Here is a 22,751-nt window from a genome sequence, read left to right as displayed (position 1 = left end):
CACAGACACTGCCTGTTTTACATCATCCAATTACCCTTGTGCTATGCAACCAACCTACTCATCCTGAAACTTAAAAAAACATCTGTTCCTTCTCCCTGCAATTCTGCTATAATTCTTCTTGCAGCTAAAATCAACCCTGAGTCATCGAAATGCCTCCACGACACACTGATCTTAAAAAACATTAAAATGTTTTAATTCCAGCTATGCTCATAAGGCATACTCAACTTTGAGCTAGAAAATGAGATACTGTTTTCACTGTATCTCGCATAACTGCCACACCTGCTTTAAAAAAATCTTGCAAATAAGGTATTAACTTTTTTTTTTCTGAGCTAATCAGAGCACTCAAAATGCACAGGTGGTATGTTTACATACCTGATTTTTACACCATCTGGTTCTTAAGAATATAACATAGAACGCTTGAGACTCTCTCAAATTAATAACCATATAGTAGTTTTACCCAAATCATTTGGATAGTAAGAAGTAATGAATATAAAAATGTAATGACTTTAATACAGAAGATAAACAACTAATTAGGGTCAGTCCTTCTGAAAAATGATGGCTAGAGAGGACCAATATGACTGTATATCTCTGGGATTCTCTGAAAACAGAAAAGGAAATACTTCATAATTGTATCAGAAGATATAATAATTAGAAGCCTTTTAAAAATCTCAGAGATTCACAAATATTCCCAATACAAGAATTCTCAGCTCCTACTATTAACAACAAATGCAAACACTTGACAATGACTAAATAAACAGAAGAAATGATAACTTTGAGGTTTCTTTACACTCCCATCATTTCATGTAGATAAACAAAATATCATGCCCCTCTATGTTGATCTTTGTAGCAAAATCATATTCCTTTGGTCAAGCCACTTAATCTTAACTAGTAATATACATATTATAGGGATAATTTTGCCCTATTGTGAAAGCAAAACTCAAAGACTTCAAGGACTATAATAATATAATATATATGATAATAATGCAACATAAGTAGTAACTAATTGTTTGAAAATACCATACACTTAAATAATGCTCTATAGGAGCCAATAAAGAATAATGGTACTATTAGCTGTATAACCTGCTCCATATCACTCAGCCTTCCATGTTTTCCTGATCTGTACACTGGAAAGTTAAAAGCACCTACACTTTGCAGGTTGTTTGAGAATTAATTAGACAAGTGAATTACACACAGTGCTCAACAAATGTTGGCTACAACAGTTTTCTATTTGGTAACATTGCTAATTTTAAAAGTTAAAAATGTATCTTGGACCAGCCGGTAGCATAGTGGTTAAGGTGCTGGACTCCCACATAGCTGATTGCGGTTTAAAATCACTCCAGGCACATGTGTGTGTACATGCCCCAAATCCTAGGACAATGGACTGCCATCTGCCCAGGGGGTGATTTCTCACTTTCTCCCTCCCTCTCTCTCTCTCCAGCAAGAGCACGTACTCTGGGGGGGGGGGGGGGGACTAAAATTAAATAAATAAATAAATTATCCTGTTTTTCTTTCTCATGTTAGAAAATTATCAAACACTGACAAAGAGAAAGAGAAGACTTACAAAAAGATATCAATATGGTAATGTGGTTGTAATATCACATCATAAAAAATTACAATTAGAGATATGTAAATAAAAATATTCTTTTATGTTACTGTTTTTCTATATCTCAGTCTCCTTTGCCCTACAATTTATTTTAAACAAATTTCCCCCTAGATTAATTGCTTTTATTGACTAAGGCTTGGAAACTCAAATCTGATTCTAAAAATTATAATCTATTAAGAAGGAACTCCCCATAGTCAAACCTAAAATATCACAATCTATGACTGTCACATAGATTACAGATAGATTAATTTTTAAGAATGTACATATAGGGACCAGTAGTTAGTGTAATGGCTATGTTGCTGGACCCCCATGTAGTCGACCGCCATTCGTGTCCCAGACCCAGTGGCTTAAAACTCACACCGGGCGCGTGTGCGTGCCTGCCCAAGATCCCGAGAGGAGAACAGAGGAGAAGGGATTACAGCGTGGCCACCTCCCCCGGGGGGTGATTTCTCACTTTCTTTCTCTCTGTCTCTGTCTGTCTGTCTGGTGAGTGCACACACCCTACAGCAAAAAACCTTTCAAAAAAAAAAAAGAGTGTACGTATAAACTTTGTAACTGTTAATACTTTGACTGTTATCAGACTTGCATCTTAGCAAAAAACATAAACATGTAACTTATAATTGTTCATTATTATTAATTGAATCGAATAAAAATTACCTAAATGCATTTTAATCAGAAACAATGTATTATTTTTAAGAGATGAATGATTGCTTATAATGCTATTTCCTAGATATCAGAAATGCTCTGACCTGGTGACACTGTACAAAGACTTTCTATATTAAATATTTAACATTTTCACAAAACTATAAATATCCAAATAGTATATGGCTGACTTGTATTTGCAATTAAATTTTCAATAGTTTCTCAAAATTTTATATTTCATTACATTAGTACAGTTTGTGAACTTCCTGAACTGTAAACTTTTAGTTTCTATCTTAGAAAAAACATTTTTAGACTATCAGATTTACTTGAATATAATCTCTACTTCTGTTTTAAAAACTTAAAGATCCCCCCTACGTATCCACCACAATATTATTTATGACAGGATGTCACTAACTGCAGCAAGCTCAAGCTTCTGAAGGTGCTGAAGTACCTCTATTTTCTTTTTTTTTTAGAGAGTAAATAATCAGGGGGACCAGTCAGGTTCTGCTTACTAGGGGCTGTTCCCCATGCACATGTTGACAGACAAGTCAATGAAAAGCACTGATTTACAGCTTCCTAACTGCCTGAATCATGGTCATGGGCCACTTGAAGTGGCTCTTTACTGTTCTGTCTATATTTGGAATATTTGGAGTAGGGGTAAAGAAAGCAGTTTTCTTTTTTGAGGCTTTATTTGGAAAAAAGACAAGAGAATATTCTTTTATAACAGACTACTGAACAAACTATTTTTTTTCTTTCCTGTGAAAACAGATGCAAAATGTACAACTCTTTAATGTCTAATATATATCTAGCTCAGAAACTGTGGTATTATTAGTCAGACATATAAATCAGCAATAGTCTTTGTAGATTATTATATAGATATAATCTATGTAATATATAATCTTATATATAAGATTACTAGTACCTTTAAAATTCAAGTCAGAGAATTATTTCTTTTTATAAGTAAAATATTGCCAGGAAAAAACAATGGATGGTGCCTGCAGGTGGCATGATGGTTAAAGGCACTGGACTCCCACACAGCCGACCGTGGTTCAAGTCCCAGACCTAGAGGCTTGCTTTCTTTGCCTTGCTCTCTCTCTCTCTGGAAATATTAATATAATAATAATAATAAATAAAGTTAAATAAAATAATTCTTAGAAAAAACCCAATGGGATAAGAATCTTTTCACCAAAACAGGAGGCCCACTTCATTGTAAATATCTAAGTAGGCCAAGTGTTGTGTGATACCATTTACTTTTTCTTTTTTTTTTTAAATAAAGAGAGATTTTTGTTATATACAGGATGAGTGCACTCGCAGAGAGACAGAGAGAAACACTCAGAAAGTGAGAAATCACCCCCCCACCCCCAGGGGAGATGGCCATGCCGCAATCCCTTCTCCTCCATTCTGCTCTGGGCATGCACACACATGGGCTTGGCAGGAGTTTCAAGCTGCCAGATCTGAGACTCGAACCACAGTTGGTCATGTGGGAGTCCAGCAACATAACCGTTACACCATCTGCTGGCCCCACCATTTACTTTTTTAATACAACTATTCAAAGTTACAAAATGGAACTTTTTTTTTCCTTTTTGCTCCAAGCTGCATTTAATTAGAACTCACCTTGATATGTTACTATATGCTAGTATCTTAAAAAGATACTAGAATATGCCAAAATGATTTCTGACATTTTTCTCAAAAGTGTCTACCTCAAGAAAGACTGAAAGTCCTCTAGCTTTCCAGCTAGGAAAAATGCTAACTTTCTTAATTCAGAAAACAATTTGAGGGCTATATTTAAAATGTTCTCAAAATAATGTATTCACAAAATCTACATTTCAAATAAAGCTGCTGCTGCTAATAATAATTTATAACCACATCTTAAAATTAGAAAATAAAATTAATTTATATTGGAATATAATGATATCCCAATTCAAGATGTTAAAGAGATTAGAAAATACAATTTTAAGGCAGTTAATATGCATGTAATTAGAACCAGAGCTTTAAAATAGTTCAACAAACGTCATGGTAAATACTTAATAGGTTAAAAACACTTCATTTTCTAGGCTTTGTTTAATAGGTAATAACAAATATTTACTTTGTGCCTCTACATGCTAGGAACTCTGTTAAGGACTAAGGAAACATAAGTGAACAAGACACATCCCAGCCCTCATGGGGCTTACAGTGATGTTGATAAATCACCTAAGGTCCTAGATAAGAACACTGATAACGTACCTAAGCAGGAAAACGACCATAATGAAGTACTTCTTAGAACCCTGGTCTGCAGCTACTGTATAACTTGCTAGTAAACAATGCATGATTTTTGGAAAGCTAAAATATAGAGTTCATTTGAGAGCTCAGCAGTGACCCTGAAGCTTTCTGTTAGCAACTGTATAAAGTAAAAACTTGTCTACAACTTAATACCTACTTACAAAAAAGTAGGGAAGTCTGGCTTCTATGAGGGGTTTCTTTTGTTTGCTTTTAAAGCTTCCTTTACTTTTGAATCTGTTTTCAACAAAGGGATAACCACTTCATCTCTATCGTTGCAATACAAACACTGAAAATGTGCCTCATAGCAAAGGTACTACAGAAAATTTAGCCATTATTCAATGAATATGTCACATAGATCTGGATCTGATTCTACTGCTTTCTCTCATTTTAACCTACCTCCATTTTATTTTCTCTAAGGAAGATCTTATCTTTACTTGTTTCTCTATCCTCAAACTACATGAGATCACTTGGAAGGCAGAGTAGGTGTGGAAGGCTCCCTTCTGTTCTTGAGAATTAGGATTTTTGAAATAATAAAGAGCTTCACTTCACTCCCTAAAACATCTTAATTCACTTCTCATTTATCTCTTCCTATATTTTCCTCCTCCTTCTCGGCAATTATGACATCCCACCCCCGCCCCCCAAGTCACTCTGAGAAGTATCACCAATTCAGAGGCAGATAAATTTCTTCACTATCACTACATCATATAAATGTGGCATTCTCAGGCTGACTCTGGGACCTGGTGGTTAGAGTCAGACCCCACACAGTTGACCTCACAGTTAAAATCCTAGACCTAGCAGCCTGAAAAATGCTCAGGGCACATTGCATGAGCGCCCAAAATTCTGACAGGATAGAGAAATGAAGGAGAAAGGACTGTGGTGTTGACATGTCCCAGTGGGTAATTTTCTCTGTCTCTCACTGGTAAGCACACATCCCTCTGGCAAGTTAAAAAACAAACAACCAAAAAACAAAACAAAACAAAAACAACGGTGGCATTTTCTTGCCAGAAGCATATGGTAGCATTATCTGGGTAGGGCCTACCCTTAAGCAATGTTTGCCAAATACAGTCACGATCTATTTCTCCATACAGAAATTAATTTAGTGAGTAGAAACCAGCATTTTAAAACATCTCAAAAGAATAAAATGATATCACATTTATTTTCAGACTTCAGTTAACATCAGAGTATATAAATATATGTATGTTTACTGAATCCAGATAGCAATATGATTCTTACATTTCTATAGGTTAAAGCCAGAAGTTTGAAAGCTTCTAAAACAGAACCAATTCTAGTGACTGAATCTTTATGTGGTGTAATTCTTCAAATATTTTTGATATTTAAAACATGGGTATTAGTTTCTTCAGTAAAATTAGTGTTACCTAATAATTCAACTATTCTCTAAAAGATCATCAGTCAGCAAACAAACCAAATCATTAGCATCAGTCTTTCTAGCCTATTTCAGTTTTTTCATAATAGAAAAAATCCAAAATACTTTACTTTTAAATTTAATTTACTCTAAAAATTTAAATTGACTTAGGTATCTCAAAAGTATTCTTAAAGTAACAAATAACAAGCAATCTGAGCTCAAAATATTAAAAAATAAATTTTACTTTCATAAAGAGAAAAGTCTAAGGGGATAGTCTAATGAATTTTCAAATGCGACTTCCAAAATGAAGAGAAGATAAAAATTCTTTTGCATCTATTCCATACACACATGAATACAAACACCAACCTTATGTTTCCTGGGTTGGATGGGGATTTCTTTAAAATTCAAGCTCAGAAAGCTTAAGAGTACGTGACTGTGACTAATAGATAGCACCCAGTCACCCAGCAGGAACTGAACCAGGTTCTGAGGCAGGGAATAACCTCCCAGCAAAGAATGTAAAAAAACCGACTCAGAGAAAAATAACAACAAATAATGACTATAGTCTTTACTTTTCAAAAAAGATGGTTCCATGGAATTCATATATATATTTTTTAAATGTATTAATTTTTTTTAAGCCTTTCTGCAATGTCAAAAGTGGAAACTGGGGACTGACTCGGTCTCAAAGCCTCTCACACTTCTTGGGCTGTCAGAACTGGGAGAGGCATCTTACATCAAGCCCTACAGAGAAGGACAGTTGTATGTCCTTGAGTCTTTCCATAACAACTCTGTGGTTCAAAAGTGATATTAACAATCCTTCTTGATTTTATGCATTCTGGCTGCTAAGTGGAGCCTCCAGGACTAGAAACCTATAAGAATAGCATTAAGACTTTTACTAGACTATAAAATGCTCTAGAAAACAACACAGAATAAAAGATATACAATGGCAGGTGGCACAATGGTTAAGGTGCTGGACTCCAACATGGCCAACTGGGATTCGAGTCCCAGACCTGGCAGCTTGCTTCCACTTTCTCTCTCCCCCCCCCCCCCCCCTTCTTGGCCATTAAAATAAAATAATTATTAAAAAATAAAAAAAGATATTTGACATAAACTATTACTTAAACTGAACATAGCTACAAAAATAAGGTATGAATAACAGAATATACATACATACATGCACAATTAAGGGTATAATGCAAAGACATACGAAAATATTCAACTCCCATACAAGAGACTTCTGAAAAACTTTTGACAGATTGAAAGCATATAAAATGAAATAAACTGCAATCTTATTTTAATCAAAACTTCCCTTCTTATTTTAATTTCAAAGACTGCATGTAAAGGTATAATGAAGTTTATCTCTTACTTAATAAAACTCTAAGTTTCATATGGCCTACTACATTTAAAAACTTCACTGAATTTTAATAAAGTCCAAGTTACGGTCTTGGATGAGGGTGAAATCTGCTTCATTTATAGCACCAACAATAGCTGTGGATCTGCAAGGCAATTTCTTCTTTTCTTTACGCTGTATTACAACTCATTATAAAATGATCAGTGTTTTATGTATGTATGTATGTATGTATGTATGTATGTATTTTTTATCGTGGGGAAGGGTTTTTGCTATAGGGCACGTGGGCTCCAGAAAGACAGAGAGAGACAGAGAGACAGAAAGTGAGAAATCACCCCCCAGTGGGGACAGCCACACCGCAATCCCTTCTTCCTCCATTCTCTTCTTGGGATCCTGGGCCCGCACGCACATGCAACTGGAGGGAGTTTAAAGCCACTGGGTCCAGGACTCGAACCGTGGTTGATTACATGGGAGTTCAGCGACATAGCCACTATGTCAACTGCTGGTCCCAACTGGTGTTTTCTTTAGTTTATCTGATTTTTGAATAAAACAAGAGATAATAATGCATGTTTAAAATAGAGTTCTTCAAATGATAATTTCCTCCAAAATCTTACATTTTTTATGTATTCAATATCTTTTATATATTTTTAGTTAATAGAAAAACTTGAAAAAACAAATTATCCTTTAGGATTCTTAATGTGGGGCTTTGAATGCACTTCAGTGGGGTTCATAAATCTCTGGAATTATAGGCAAAAGTGTGGGTGGGTGTATGTATAAATTTTTCTAAGCAGAAAGGTTCATAGCTTTCATAGGATTCCTAAAGGAGTTAATGATCTGAGAGTAGAGTCATTGCTTTGGGTAAAAGTTATATATAAAAAGACTGGATTATATTTGAAAAGGACTGAGCTTATGTGAAGAAAGAACCTTCCTGGTGACTTAACAAAGACAATAAGAGATAAAAAAAATAGGTTGGAATAACTTCCCCTAACAATGAAATCTGAAATTAACCTGAAGATCTAGCAGCCTATGACTATGTTGAGGTCTCATGTCTATACATATTGATACCTTTCTTTATAGGACTTGGATAGAAAGTTAAAAATCTGTGTAAAAGGACCAGCAAGTGGCACAGTGGTCAAGGCACTGGACTCCCACACAGCTGATCATGTTTCAAGGCCTGGACTCAGAGGTTTAAAAATCATGCCAGGTAGGTTAGCGTGCCCGCCCAAAATCCCAAGAGAAGAATGGAGGAAAAGGGACTGTGGCATGACTGTATCCCCTGGAGGATGATTTCTCACTTTCCTTCTCTCTCTGTCTCTGTCTCTCTTTGATAAGCGCACATGCCCTTTGGCAAAAACCTAATATAGAGAAAGAGAGAGAGAGAGAGAGGGCCAGCAGGTGACATGGTGGTTAAAATACTGGACTCCCACATGGCCCAACTATGGTTCGAGTCCCAGACATGGCAATTTGCTCACTCTCTCTCTCTGGTGACCACATATGTCCTTTAGCAAATTAAAATAGTAATAATAACAAGAATGATAAATAAAATGAAATATTCTTTAAAAAAAAAGAAACAAAAGAGCAAATTTATGTTCAGGATAGTTGTAATGACACATGTTAGATACTAATAGTACAGGTATCCACTGGCATGCTGTAGCAAATTTCTGAACTCATTCAACATTTGTCCAAATATCTAATTTTTTTTTTTTTTTTGGAGAGGTTTTCACTATAGGGTGCATGCGCTCGCCAGAAAGACAGAGAGAGAGAAAGCGAGAAGTCACCCCCCAGGGGGATGGCCATGCCGCAATCCCTTCTCCTCTATTCTCCTCTCGGGATCTTGGTCATGCACATACACGCGCCCAGTGTGAGTTTGAGTCACCGGGTCCAGGACTTGAACCATGGTCAACTACATGAGAGTCCAGTGACACAGCCATTACGCTAACTGCTGGTCCCCAAATATCTAATATTGTTTTTATGTTTTTCTTATGTGGTGCTCCTTTTTAAATACGCTATTTTAAAATTTTAAAAGGTATCTTTAGCAAACAGAGCCTCTAACATCAAATCACTCAAACTGAGGAACATAATTAATTCCTGTGATTAATTCCCTTTTCTCAACAATTTCATATCCTGACTTTATCTTCAAAAAAAATCAACAGTCAGCATGCTCTTAAGAAAAGCACAGCAGTCTCCATTTCTTAAAGGTTATGTCTAACATCTATGACACACGACATATATCATTATACCTAGTTTAGTGGGGAAAAAAAATTAACATAATAAGCATTGGTACTGCATGCTTACAAGATTTCAAGTACAAGGCAAGAAAGGAAATGAACCTTAAATTTCTAGCATAATCTCAACCATTTAAATAACAATGGGACCAGCAGTTTGCATAATGGCTATGTCCCTAGACTCCCATACAGTTGACTGTGGTTCGAGGCCTGGACCCGGTGCCTTAAACTCATGCTGGGCATGTGTGTATGCGTGCCCAAGATCCGGAGAGGAAAATGGAAGTGAAGAGGTGTGGCATGGCCATCCCCTCTGGGGGGTGATTTCTCGCTTTCTGTCTCTACTGTCTTTCTGGCAAGCGCACATGCCCTATAACAAAATACCTTTCAAAAAAAAATTTTTTTAATTTAAAATTTTTAAAAAATAAATAACGATGTTTTATTGTTCTCCAATTAACTCATATGTATTCTAATTAAGGTAGGGACCTAATAAGTTGAGCCAAAAGAATTATGAAACAAATTCAACTATTAATAAGGGAAAGAAATTCTTTCACAAAGAGTGAAATCTTTCTCATAGCAATATGAAAGAAAACAGATACCCTAAAATAATGGATTTTTTTCCGAAAGAGCTGATAATCCAAGCATAAAGAGTAGACAAGGGATTGACCTCTATGACTGAGCTTGTTAGAAAATAAAATGTTACTTTAATGAGTCAGGTGTGTAACAGAGAAATTTATCCTCATACAATAAGGAGACTGTAATACTTTCAAGATACCATGCAATTCATAACCACACACACATAAATTCTATCCTTCCCTAAATACATCAGATAAACCTCTCATTTTTAGTTATTTCAGTTCTAATAAAGAAAAACAGAATTTTCCAAATCACTGGAGAGAAAAAAACTGGGCTGTCAGAAATGTTCCTGGTGAAACCTATTAGCATTCCTGGCTATTCTACTGGATTCAGTGAACAAGATAGTGAGGGAGGTTTATGAACAGACTTTGTCAACTATACTCATATTCCAGAGATAATAAAAATGGAAGGAAAGGAAATGTATGAATGTCATTACTTAAGGAACCAGAAAAGTTCAAGAGGGACCACAACCTAAGATCTAAATGAATAACTTTTTTTTTGTCTTATTTATTTATTGTATTATCATCATAATCTTGTTTATATTACACTGGATTGCATATACCTTTACAGTGTATTACATTGCTTTTTCAAAAGGGAATGCCATGCATGTCAGTCAATACAGAGACATTAATCTCCCCACTTCATCATTCAGTATCTTTTCATTGTTTTTCCCGATCATTATCATTATTATTCCAATTATTTTTTTAAAAACAATCACTATTTCTCATTTTGCTTGTAAAAGGACTTTACCCACCATGAAATACTTCTCAGACCAATCCAGTTGAGAATACTATACATGTCGTCATCAACAAGTAATAAGCCATATCTGTTTCCCACAAACATCCTGCCTCTTTATTTGTTCTCTTGCTATCTTTCTCTACCCTCTTCTCTTTAAATGAATAACTTCTGACAGAGCGTTGATTTAGGTTGAATTAATGGAGGTGTTTTAGAGATGCTGATGTTCTGATAACTAAGATTTCTTTTCTTTCTATTTTTCATTTAAAACGTTGATATTGTGACTGAATATTCTCAATATTAACTATCTTGTATGTCCTGCTGAGGCTCAGTCTACTCTAAAAAAATCCTTGTTTTGGAAGCATAAAAGTATTATCAGATATACATGTAGGAGGGAAGTAATTTAAATTTAAAGCCTTCATAAATAACTTTATGAAGCCAAAATACAAATGTGAAGAAAAATCAGAAAGCTAAACAATAACAAATTAACACCACAAAGCAAATTGTACAGGCCTCTCAAAACATTATCAGGAAGTTATGGAAACAAAGAAAAAGCTGATCTAATACTTTCCTTTTGATTAACTGCTTGAATGCTAATAACAATTTTTAATAAGAGAAAGTCTAGTTGGAATTAATTAATCAACCTTCAACTAACATTACTATACAAATAATTTCTGCAGCCAGCATATGGCATAAAGGTTAAAGTGCTAGATCCCACATAGTCAAATGGGTAGCTTGAGTCCCAGACTGGTGGCTTGAAAAACACGTTATGTGCATGTGCGTGTGTGTCCAAAATCCTGAGAGGAGAATGGAGGAGAAGGAATTGTGGCACAATCATCCCTCCTCAGAAGAAATCCTTGGGAAGGATTTCTCACTTTCCCTCCTTCCATCTCTCTCCAGCAAGCACATGCACCCTTATGGTAAAAACTTTTTTTAAATTTTGGTTAATAATAATAACAATAATTTCTGATGAAAAACTGAATGCTTTTCCTCTAAGATCAGAAAAAAGGCAAGGATGCTTGTTCTTATTTCTAGTCAACTATGTACTGTAGGTTTAGCTAGTGCAATACAAAGAAAGCAATAAAAGGCATCCAGATCAGAATAGAAAAAAAGAAGATTCCTTTAAATTTGTACATGACAGAATTTATGTAGAAAATCCTATAACATCCACAAAAAAGCTACTAGAACTCAGTATAATAAAATTGTAAGATTTAAATTCAAGATATGAAAGCTAATAACTTTTTACATAATATCAATCAACAATCAGAAATTGTGATTAAAATTACTTTTATAATAGTTAATAAAACATAAAATATTTGTAGGTAAATTTTTTAAAGTGTAGTACCAGCATACTGAATACAACAAAAAATTGCTGAGACACTGAACATATAAATAACTGGACAGAGATGTGGTCTTTACAAATTGAAAGATTCAATAGTGTTAAAATTTCAATTCTCCTTAAATCGATCTAGTTGTAATATAATCCCAATCAAAATTCTAAAAGGTACTTTTATGAAAATGACATGATGATTCTAAAAATTCACATGCAAATGAAAGGAACCTAGGTTAGCCAAAACAACTAGTAAAAAGACCAAAGTTGAAGGATTTATAATACTTGACTTCATGACTGAGGAAGTTAATGAACACAATGTATTGGTAAAGGAATAGACACATTAAGTCAATGGAACAGAATGGAGTCAAGAAACGGATTAAGGGAACAGCAGTTAGCATAATGGCTATGTCGCTGGACTCCCACGTAGTTGACCTTGGTTCGAGTCCCAGACCTGGTGGCTTAAACTCACGCTGAGTGAGTGTGCGTGCGTGCCCAAGATCCCGAGAGGAGAATGGAGGAGAAGGAATTGCGGTGTGGCCATCCCCCCTGGGGGGTGATTTCTCGCTTTCTGTCTCTTTGTCTCTGTCTTTCTGGCGAGCGCACGCGCCCTATAGCAAAAACCTCTAAAAAAAAAAAAAAGATTAATACACAGATAGTTAAAATATTCCACAATGTTAAGGCAATTCAGTGGTAGAAAGGACAGTCTCTTAGTCTTTTCAAAAATGGTTTGGGGACTAGGAGATGGCGTAATAGTTAAATCACTAGACTCCCACATAATTGGCTGTGGTTTGAGTCCTAGAGCTGGCAGCTTAAACTCACACTGAGAGATTGAAGGAGAAGAGATTGTTACAAGGCATTTCCCCTGGGGAGGAATTTCTTGCTTTCTGTCTCTCTGGCTAGTGCACATGCCCTATAGCAAAAATATCTTTAAGAAAAAAAATGGTTTGGGAACAAATGGGTATCAGCATGCAAAAAAAATAATAATAATAATAATCCTAAATACAACCATCTGTATTTTCAACATTAAACCACATAGAAAGGTTAACTCAAATAGATAATAAAGCTAAATGTAAGACCTACAACTATGGAACTTCTGGAATAACAATATATGGAAAACAAAATCTTTGTGACTGGACTAGGCAAATATTTCTTAGACATAACCCCAAAAGTGTGAACTATCAAAGAAAAACTAATAAATTCAACATCATCAATATTAAGAACTTTTGCTCTTTGAGGACGCTTAAGAAAATGAAAAGACAAGTCACAGTGGGGATAAAATATTTGTGGCTAAGTCATAAAGGACTTATATCTAGATGATATTAAAATTCTCAGAAATGCAATATTTTTTAAAAAGCCCCAATTATAAAATGTCAAGATTTGAACACATGCTTCATTACAGAATTATGAAAAGGTAAATTAAAACCACCATAAAAATGCCACTACACACTTGTGGTAACAGTTAAACTAAATAGGACTGACTGTTATGGAGGAACTGGTACTCCCACAACCTACTATGAGAGTGAAACATGGAAAAACACCTTTGAAACACAATTTGGTAGTTTCTTAAAAAGTTAAATATACAATTACCATTTGACCCAGCCGTTTTCCTCTTACGTATTTCCTCAAGAGAAATGAAAGCGTATGTCCAGATTTGTACACAAATATTCATAACAGCTTTACTTGTAATAACCCCAAACTACAAACAACCTACATGCTTATCAACAGGTAAAAAGACAAACAAAATCTATTACTATACAGCAAAAAAAAAAAGGAACTAGTGATAAGTGCAACAAAGTAGGTGAATCTCAAAATAATTATGTTGAAAGAAAGAAGGAAAAATAAAAGAGGGGAAATATATACTGTACGGTTCCACTTATATAAAGTCCTAGAAAATGAAATCATGACACAAATCAGACTCATGGTTTCCTGGAACAAGGAAGGAAAAAGAAAAGTCACAGGGAACTGTGGGTGATAGATATGTTCATTATCTTGATTGTAACAACTGATTCACATGTGTAAACATGCCAACATTTTTCAAATAGTAACTTTAAATATGTACAGTTTTAGTATATGTCAATTATGCCTCAATAAAATTGGTAACAAAATTTTAATAGCAAAAGGGATGATCCGAAAGAGCAATCCATGTAGCTCTAAATATATTCTTCTAAATTAATCACTGTTTTGTTTTGGTCAAACTCAATTCTACTATCAGCAAAAATAAAAATAACCACTTTCTTTGGAAAGCTAAGTGACTTTAGCAAGAATACATTAATTTTCACTACACATTCACTGTATTTGTGATGTGTTGATAGGTCCTGGACAACTGAACAACTAGGGCAAGTATGCTAAATATGAACAATCTTACCTTGATTTGTGCAAAGGGTCTCTCATAGCCTCCAACATAGAGAAGGCCAACATTCTGAGGAAGTAACCTACAAGGGAAAAAAGCATTATTTATAAAATATTCTCCCTTAAATGTAAGGTTTGCATGATCATTAAAATTTGTATAATGGCTATAATAAATAATTAATATCTACATAATTTTTCTTGTTACCATGTGACAATTGTGATGTGGTTGTACGATTACCCTTCATTAATATGGTCTAGTAAATCACAAAAGCACATTCTCAAAGCAGCTTAGATTTCACGAAATAAGATATTCAGTCTTCTGGAGATATCCTCTGTTCCCTACATTCTTTAAGAGTCTATAAAACATAATGGTTACTAAAAGAATTAAACTAACTTAGCAAAAATATTTTTATATTTAGAATGTAAGTGATGACTTGTAGTAATGAGTTTTAACATCCCATTGAAAGCTAAAACATAACTAAAGGCATTTATTTATTAGATGCAAGTAAAGAGCAGAGGAAATATTCTCAAATTTCATGAGTTAAATGGAGAACTTCAAATAAGAAATTAATCTAACCAACAAACTTTAAATCACTCATAAATCATTACTGGTATCACAAATTTAACAGTTATAAATAGCAATGGTAATCACAAATTTAACAGTTCTATATAGCAGTGGCTATTTATTTCCTATATAACAAATGTTCACGGAAAGCTTGATAAACCCCCTTAGAAATAAGAACAGTCACTGTTCATACCAATAGATGCTAGAAAAGGAAGAGACTAAAAGCTGGCTGGCATTTAAAAATCAATATGCTTCTCTAATTACTATGCATATGCATTGCAGGAAGCTTGCCAGTATACTATAAATTGTATCCTGTCCCTCCAACTTGCCTATATAATAACTATCTTTTCCTAAACAAGAAATTTCTTAAATATATTGGTTAGATAACATATGTTTCACTTTTAAATTACTGTCTTTCTTATTCATGTACTTTTTGAATATTATTCCTTAGCATGTATTATGAACTTCATTTTAGTGGGTTTTAATATATATCATAAAGTCATACTATGAGTGAAATAATAAATACTTTGAGAACACAAATTCCTACTCTTAAAATGGAATATATCTTTTAATATTCTTTCCTTTAAAAAATTACATCTCCAAATTGTATACCTGGTTATTGTCAAGTAATAGGCACCATTTTATCATGGGAGGGTGCTTGTGTACAATATAACAATCGCACATTTAAAATCCCCAGAGTATGGGATTAATTCACCACTGATAGGCAAATTTATATGTTTATTTTAAAATAGAAATCCTGACTTATTTAGCACCAGGTAATTGGTAATTTGCCCTTAAGTTAGGTGTACATTACGATAACCTTCATACAAATACTAACGATCTCTAAAATAGTTGCTTGTAAAGCGCTTCTATAACCGGGTTATCTAAAAGTATATTTTTTTCTTTTGAAAGGAGAATAAAAAGGCACTACTGGAAGAAAGAAAAAAGCAATCTATTAGAGTTCTTCAAAAAGTAAGACTAATGTTCATTTTCCCTTGAGTTTCCCAGATATTAACCTATCCTGAAAGGAAATCCCTGAAATTGTTTCCAGAAAAGTTTCTCACATAAAAGAAAAGTAACACCTGTTAAGGTAAAAGACTGAACATTATTTGAAAGAACATTATTCATCATATTCTGATGAAATATCAGACACAGAAAAATTTCCTTAAACGGAAATTGAGTCTGTAATTATTTCAAATTAAAGGTTAAAAAAAGGAAACAGAATATTTCTAAAAATAACCTAAGTTATTCAAAATTATCTGTTCTGTCTACACGCCATTAACTATAGTAACGACTATAAGATAGATACATTTTGCTAGAGGGGCTCCTGCCCTCTCCAGAGAGAAAAAGAGGAAAAAGAGAAAGGAAGGACGGAAAGAGCACCCCTTCAGTGCTTGTAGTTAAGAGCAGCCTCCTTCAAAGCCTGTGGTCAGGTTCCAATCCCTTCTCCATTTCGCTATCCTATTGGGATTTTAGACACACAAGTACACACAACCAGCATGTTTTTCAAGCAGCTGGTGCCGAGATTTGAACTACAGGTGGCCACTAGACCAAGGGGCCAGCCCAATACATTTTAAAATGCAACAAAATGTCTAGAAACAACTTATAATACCTTGAATACTGACTCTGAGTTAAGCAAAATGTACATTAGTGAGAAGGGTCTACATTATTCTTTGATTCTTTTAGTGGGATGTAAATAAAAGCAGCATATGGCATAAAGCAAATTTCAAGCAAATAGTTAAAAACACAATAATTCAGCTAGAAATCAGTAATACAAAAATAATCAGAAAACCTCCATGTCTAAAAAGACCTGGGCTGGTCCCATATTATAGAGGTAAATTGCTGTGTATAGAAAGTTGGATCCTATATAGCTGACCGTGGTTTGTATCCAGGTCCCGGCAGCTTGAAAAATCTTCCCAATTTTGTGCATACACATCCAACATCCTAATAGAATAAAAATGAAGAAAAAAGGATATTGGTGCAACCACACTTTATCGGAGGGTTCTCTCTCTCTCTCCGAGGTGAGCACATATGCATTCTGGCAATTAAAGAAATATATTTTAAAAAGTAAAAGTAGGAGACAGCAGGTGGCATGGTGGTTAAGGGACTGGAACTCCCAGATGACTGACCGCATTCAAGTTGTGGACCTGACAACCTGCTTTCTCACGCTCCCTCTCTCTTTCTCTGGCAAAACTCATGTGAAAAATAAATAAATAAATAAATAATTCTGAAAAAATTAAGTAAATAAAAAGACAGAAGTATACTTATAAATAATTCACGAGTCAGGAAAAAAAAAAACCTTGAAATTATGAAGTATTTTGAACTGAAAAACAAAATAACAATCTATCGAAACTTGTGGGAAAGCTGGGTTCAGTGCCACACACTTGTAGTTTCAGCTACTCACGAGGCTGAGACGAGGGAACCAGCAGTTAACGTAATGGCTATGTCGCTGGAATCCCACGTAGTCGACCGTGGTTTGAGTCCTGGACCCGGTGGCTTAAAACTCACACCAGGCATGTGTGCGTGCGTGCCCAAGATCCCGAGAGGAGAATGGAGGAGAATGGAGGAGAAGGGATCGTGGTGTGACCATCCCCCCTGGGGGATAATTTCTTGCTTTCTGTCTCTATGTCTCTCTCTGTCTGGCGAGCGCAAGTTTCATAACAGTTTTATTCATAATAGAAAAAATTTAAAATATCCCATATGTCCATGAACAGATAAGATAAATGGGCAAGTGTTAATATAGACATATAATAAAATACAGTACAAAAAAATAAATTATTGGTACATAGAACAACACAAATGAGGGGGCCAGCAGGTGGCATGGTGGCTAAGGGTGTTGCATTCCCATATGGCCAACCATGGTTTGAGCCCCGGACCTGGTGGCTTGCTTCTCACTTTCTCTTTCTCTCTCTCTCTGGTCAAATTAAAATAAATAAGTAAATAAGGTTAATTAAAACAATTCTTTAAAAAACAAAAACAAAAAAGCACAGATGAATCTAATGGTGAAAGAAGCCAGACCCTACCCCCTCCAAAAACCATATACTACATGCATCCATTTAACTAAACTTCTAGAAAATGAATACTTAACAGCAGATGGTAGGCAGACAAGAGAATGAACTGCTCACAAATATACAGTGAGCTGAGACTGCAAATAACTGTATATCTAAAGAGAAATTTTAAAAATCTTGAGAAAAATGAAAGTGGAAACACAATATACTAAAACTAATGGTATGCAGCAAAAGCAGTCCTAAGAGGGAAATTTATAGCAATAAATGTCAGTAACAAAAAAAAAAATCTCAAGCAACCTAATGTTATATCTCAAGGACTTAGAAAGAGAATAAATGATGCCTAACGTTAGCAGAAAGGAAGAAATAATAAAGAACAGAGTAGACATAAATTAAATTAAATAAAGACTAAAAAAAGAAAAGAATCAACAAGACTAAGAGCTGATATTTTATAAAGATAAATGAAATTGACAATACATTAGCTAAACTGAAAAACAAAACAAAACAAACAAGATTCAAAAAAACGAAATCAGAAAAGAAAAAGGAGACAGAATTGTTACCATAGAAATACAAAGAATCATAAGAGACGACCATGACAGTTCGGGTAACAATTCTTAGGCAGGACAACAGAACTGCTGAAATACACATATCTACATGCATGTACACAATTACAAAGCACATTTCTTAAAAGGTTTCATAGAATAAACATTTCATTTCCTATACTGGGAAATTCTAAATTTTTATTTTATGCTTTTCCCCTCTATTTTTGTTATAGTGTTTGCTAAGTACAATATATGAAAATGAAGTTTTTATTTTCCCAGTGAGAAATGTAGGAACATTATGTTAAGAAGACTTTTCTACAGAAAAATAAGTACAAAAGATGCTCCAGAGACAAGAAACAGAGAAATTTAAGCTGAGTGGATATAATTCACAAATCAATTTTTCTGTCTAAATTATAGTACTATGTCACATGTTACCAGCCATTTCAATAATAGCTGTGATCAATCAAAGAGAAAAATGTTGTTGCTGTTTTTCAAATCACAGACTGCAGAATGACTGAGAATTACATTCCAGAAAGAATTACTGCAATTCTGAATTTCAGGGATAATTTCAGTTTCATAGAATTCTCTACAAAAAGCAAACTGATACACGAACTAAAACCAAAATGCAAAGAACCACCTAAGTATCTCACTGACAGAATACATGTTATACTGCTGCTGTCTCTGTTATTAATTTTTAGGTACTCTTTTACTATATATAGATAGTAATAGAAAAATTTTTAAAAATGTGGATCACAGTAGATATAAAATTATTTTTCATTGCTAGGCATGAAAGATTGCTACCTATATTTCTATGAGTAATTAATCCTTTATCATTTTCATGATTCTGTGTATAAATATGAATCTGTCTATTTTGGGGGTTAGCTTAACAGCCAACTCCTGCTTTAATTGAATTAGTATACTATTTTGTTAAAACAACTACTGGCTGATTATAAGTTTGTAAAGGTCTTGAAAGAACTTTTTACCTACTAAATAACTCACGTAAAAGAATGTGATAGGCCCAAATGGTGGCACAATGGTGAAATGTGACTCTCTATAAGGCTGCCTCAATTGAGACATTCCTGAGTTCATTTTCAAAGACCTTCCTGAGTACAACCAGCATGCATGTGCCTATATGAGGCTGGCTGAAGCAAGGAGTAGACTGTGGCATTGAGATTCTGTTGGAAATATTCTCTCTCACTGTCACTCAGGGAAAAAAAAATAAAAACTTAAAAAAGAACTTGAACTGTGATCATTCATTTTGTCTCTTTTAAAAATGTTGGTTCCAAACATATTTTTAAAAATTTATTCAATCATTTATTTTAATTTGAGCAGGCACACATACACAGAGAGAGAGAGACAGAGAGAGAGAGCCACCAGGTCCAAGACTCAAACCATGGTCAGCCACGTGGGAGTATCCAGTGCCTTAACCACCCTGCCACCTGATGGTCCTCCCAAACATATTTATAACTAATAACACTAGAATGCAAATAATTTCAAACTTAAAAGTAATTGACTAGAGGGGCCAGCAGGTGGCATGGTGGTTACAGCACTGGATGCTCTCATGGCCAACCATGGTTTAAGTCTCTGACCCAGCGACTTGAAAATCACACCGAACATGTCTGCATGCATTGCCAAAATCCTAAAAGAAGAATGGAGAAGAGACTGTAGCATAACCATACCACCCATCGCACACACACCCCCCCACCCCAGGAGAATGAGTTCTCACTTTCCCTCTCTCTCTGTATCTCTCTAGTGTGTGTACACGCCCTATGACAAAATCATTAAAAACAAAAAATAGAAAAGGGGTTGACTAGAAGGCTAACTGTGTTTCTAATTACTATGTTTATCCTTGATATATGCCTTGATCATTTAAGAGTTAACATAACGTCTGAGATACTTCTCAGTAACATAACTATCATCTATGATGCTAACTATGCAAAGCAAAGTTCCAGAATCTCATGTGCTGGGCTGATGACAAGAAAACAGGAAATTACGAGATGTCCACAGAAAACATACTCTTACTTAACAGTGCTGGCAATATGATATGGCATGAATAACTAAAATGTCTTAAAATTATGAATAGAAACTTACTTAACTGAGTATGACCATACTTTAAAAATAACTTAAAGATTCCCTTATTTACATAATTTGATCTTCCCCACAAAGTGAGATGAAGATGACCTAATAATCTTAACACTTTCTCATCCATCACTTCCATTCTATTAAGTAATTGATGTGAATTCTAGAAATAGGTCAGAGTCATAACAACCTTTTTTTTTTTAAGAATTATTTTATTTAATTTTACTTATTTAAATTTGACCAGAGACGGTAGGGGAGCAGTGAGAAAGCTGGCCACCAGGCCCAGGACTCAAACCACGGTCAGTCATGTGGGAGTCAAGCACCCTTAACCACCACAACACCTGCTAGCCCCAGAGAGTCATAACAATCTTAGAATGTGCTCAGAAAAAAACATAAAGAGTGGTCATATATTACCTTTTCCTCACACAAGTTAACCAGGCTTTTAGAATGACTTAAACAGAACAGAAGTATAGTTAAATAAAATAGTAATTTTATAAAATGATTTTTTAAATGCAGCTTTCAAATCAATTCCTTGTACATCAATGTTCACTGCAGCATTATTCACAATAACCAAAAGGCAAAAACAATCCATATGCTCATCAACAACAAAAACTAGTAATATACATACAATGAAATAGTAATTATTCTTAAAAAGTTATGGACTGCTGACATGCTATAATGTAGATGAACCTTGTACACATTATGCTAAATGAAATATGTTACAAAAGCAACAACAATAATAAAAATTACAGTTGTTACCAAGAATTTCCATGTGAAAGGCCCTATTCTAAGCTTAATTTTATATTACATTCATCTTTCTGCTATTAATTTAATCTGAATACTCCTTTAGTATTAGGAATTTATGATTGTCATATAATCTTGTCAAAGAACCCCATGAGTTACCTAACATAATTATTCCCATTTAATAGACACAGAAGCTAATAGAAATGACCAATTTGCCTAAGGGCACACAGCATAGATGTAGAACTGGGAATCAAACTTCTCTTCCTCTGACTCTTTGTTCTTAACTCCCATGCTGTGCAGACATTGTTTTAATCATTAAGAAGTTTTATTAAGGATAATTAATTTCCCAGAACACAGTCAACTCCAAGTGATAAAATTAGTTTAGGGTTCAAAAAGTTCTATTCAACCTCTTCAAAGTATCTTTTTCAATGGTATAATGGTTGCCGGACTCCCACGTAGTCGACCACAGTTTGAGTCCTAGACCGGGTGGCTTAAAACTCACGTCAGGTGCATATGTGTGTGTGCCCCCAAGATTCCAAGAGGAGAATGAAGGAGAAGGAATTGCAACATGGCCATCCGTCCCCTGGGGGGAGGGGGGGTGATTTCTTGCTTTCTGTGTCTCTGTCTCTCCAGTGAGCGCATATACCCTATAGCAAAAATCTCCCTAAAGGAAAAAAAGTGTCTTTTCAATAAATATAGTCTGCTTCTTAGGACTGTCTGTTGATGATAATGTATATGATCGTATCTTTGACTGGACTAGTGTGCTGTATATTTATGCTAGGAAAATTCATTTTACAAGCTGTTGTGATATACAGTGATTAAATATGTAAAATAAAAAATAAAATAAAATAAGGTCTGCTTCTTAAAAAGAAAAAAGAAAAAAAAGAGAAAAGTAACAATGGGAGAAAATCAGATTTAACTTCTACTCATCTTGGCTCTCCCGCATCTTCTTTTTCTTCATGGAAATTGCATCATCCATTAACCAACCACTTATTATATATTTATTATAGTACATGTCATACTGTGGATCAGGTAACAGAGAAATATATATGATCCCAATTCCTGGGAGTTCATCTTCTCAAAAAGGCAGCCAATTTGAAATAGTTAAACTACAATAAACTAAGATAAATGGGCAAATTCTATTATAAACTCATGTGGACTGTGCACTAAGATTGTCTTCTGACTATTAAAGACTTTTTTTCTGGGGGGGGGAAGGGGTTTGCTATAGGGCACATGCACTCGCCAGAAAGACAGAGAGAGACAGAGAGACAGAAAGCGAGAAATCACCCCCCAGGAGGGATGGCCACGCTGCAATCCCTTCTCCTCCAT

General features: G+C 34.7%; 1 protein-coding gene across 1 annotated transcript in view; it reads right to left on the bottom strand.

Moving 5' to 3' along the window:
• RNGTT (RNA guanylyltransferase and 5'-phosphatase) overlaps window positions 1-22,751 on the bottom strand; it is a 320,988-nt gene that overhangs the window by 47,637 nt on the left and 250,600 nt on the right. The window contains exon 14 of the mRNA XM_006155307.3: window positions 14,504-14,570. Coding sequence (XP_006155369.1) covers window positions 14,504-14,570 — 67 coding nt within the window. The remainder of the gene's footprint in view (window positions 1-14,503; window positions 14,571-22,751) is intronic.

Source organism: Tupaia chinensis, unplaced genomic scaffold (assembly GCF_000334495.1).
Source record: "Tupaia chinensis unplaced genomic scaffold, TupChi_1.0 Scaffold000444_1, whole genome shotgun sequence".
Lineage (NCBI taxonomy): Eukaryota > Metazoa > Chordata > Mammalia > Scandentia > Tupaiidae > Tupaia > Tupaia belangeri.
Note: the sequence above shows the minus strand (reverse complement) of the source record. Positions and strands in the feature narration are given on the sequence as shown.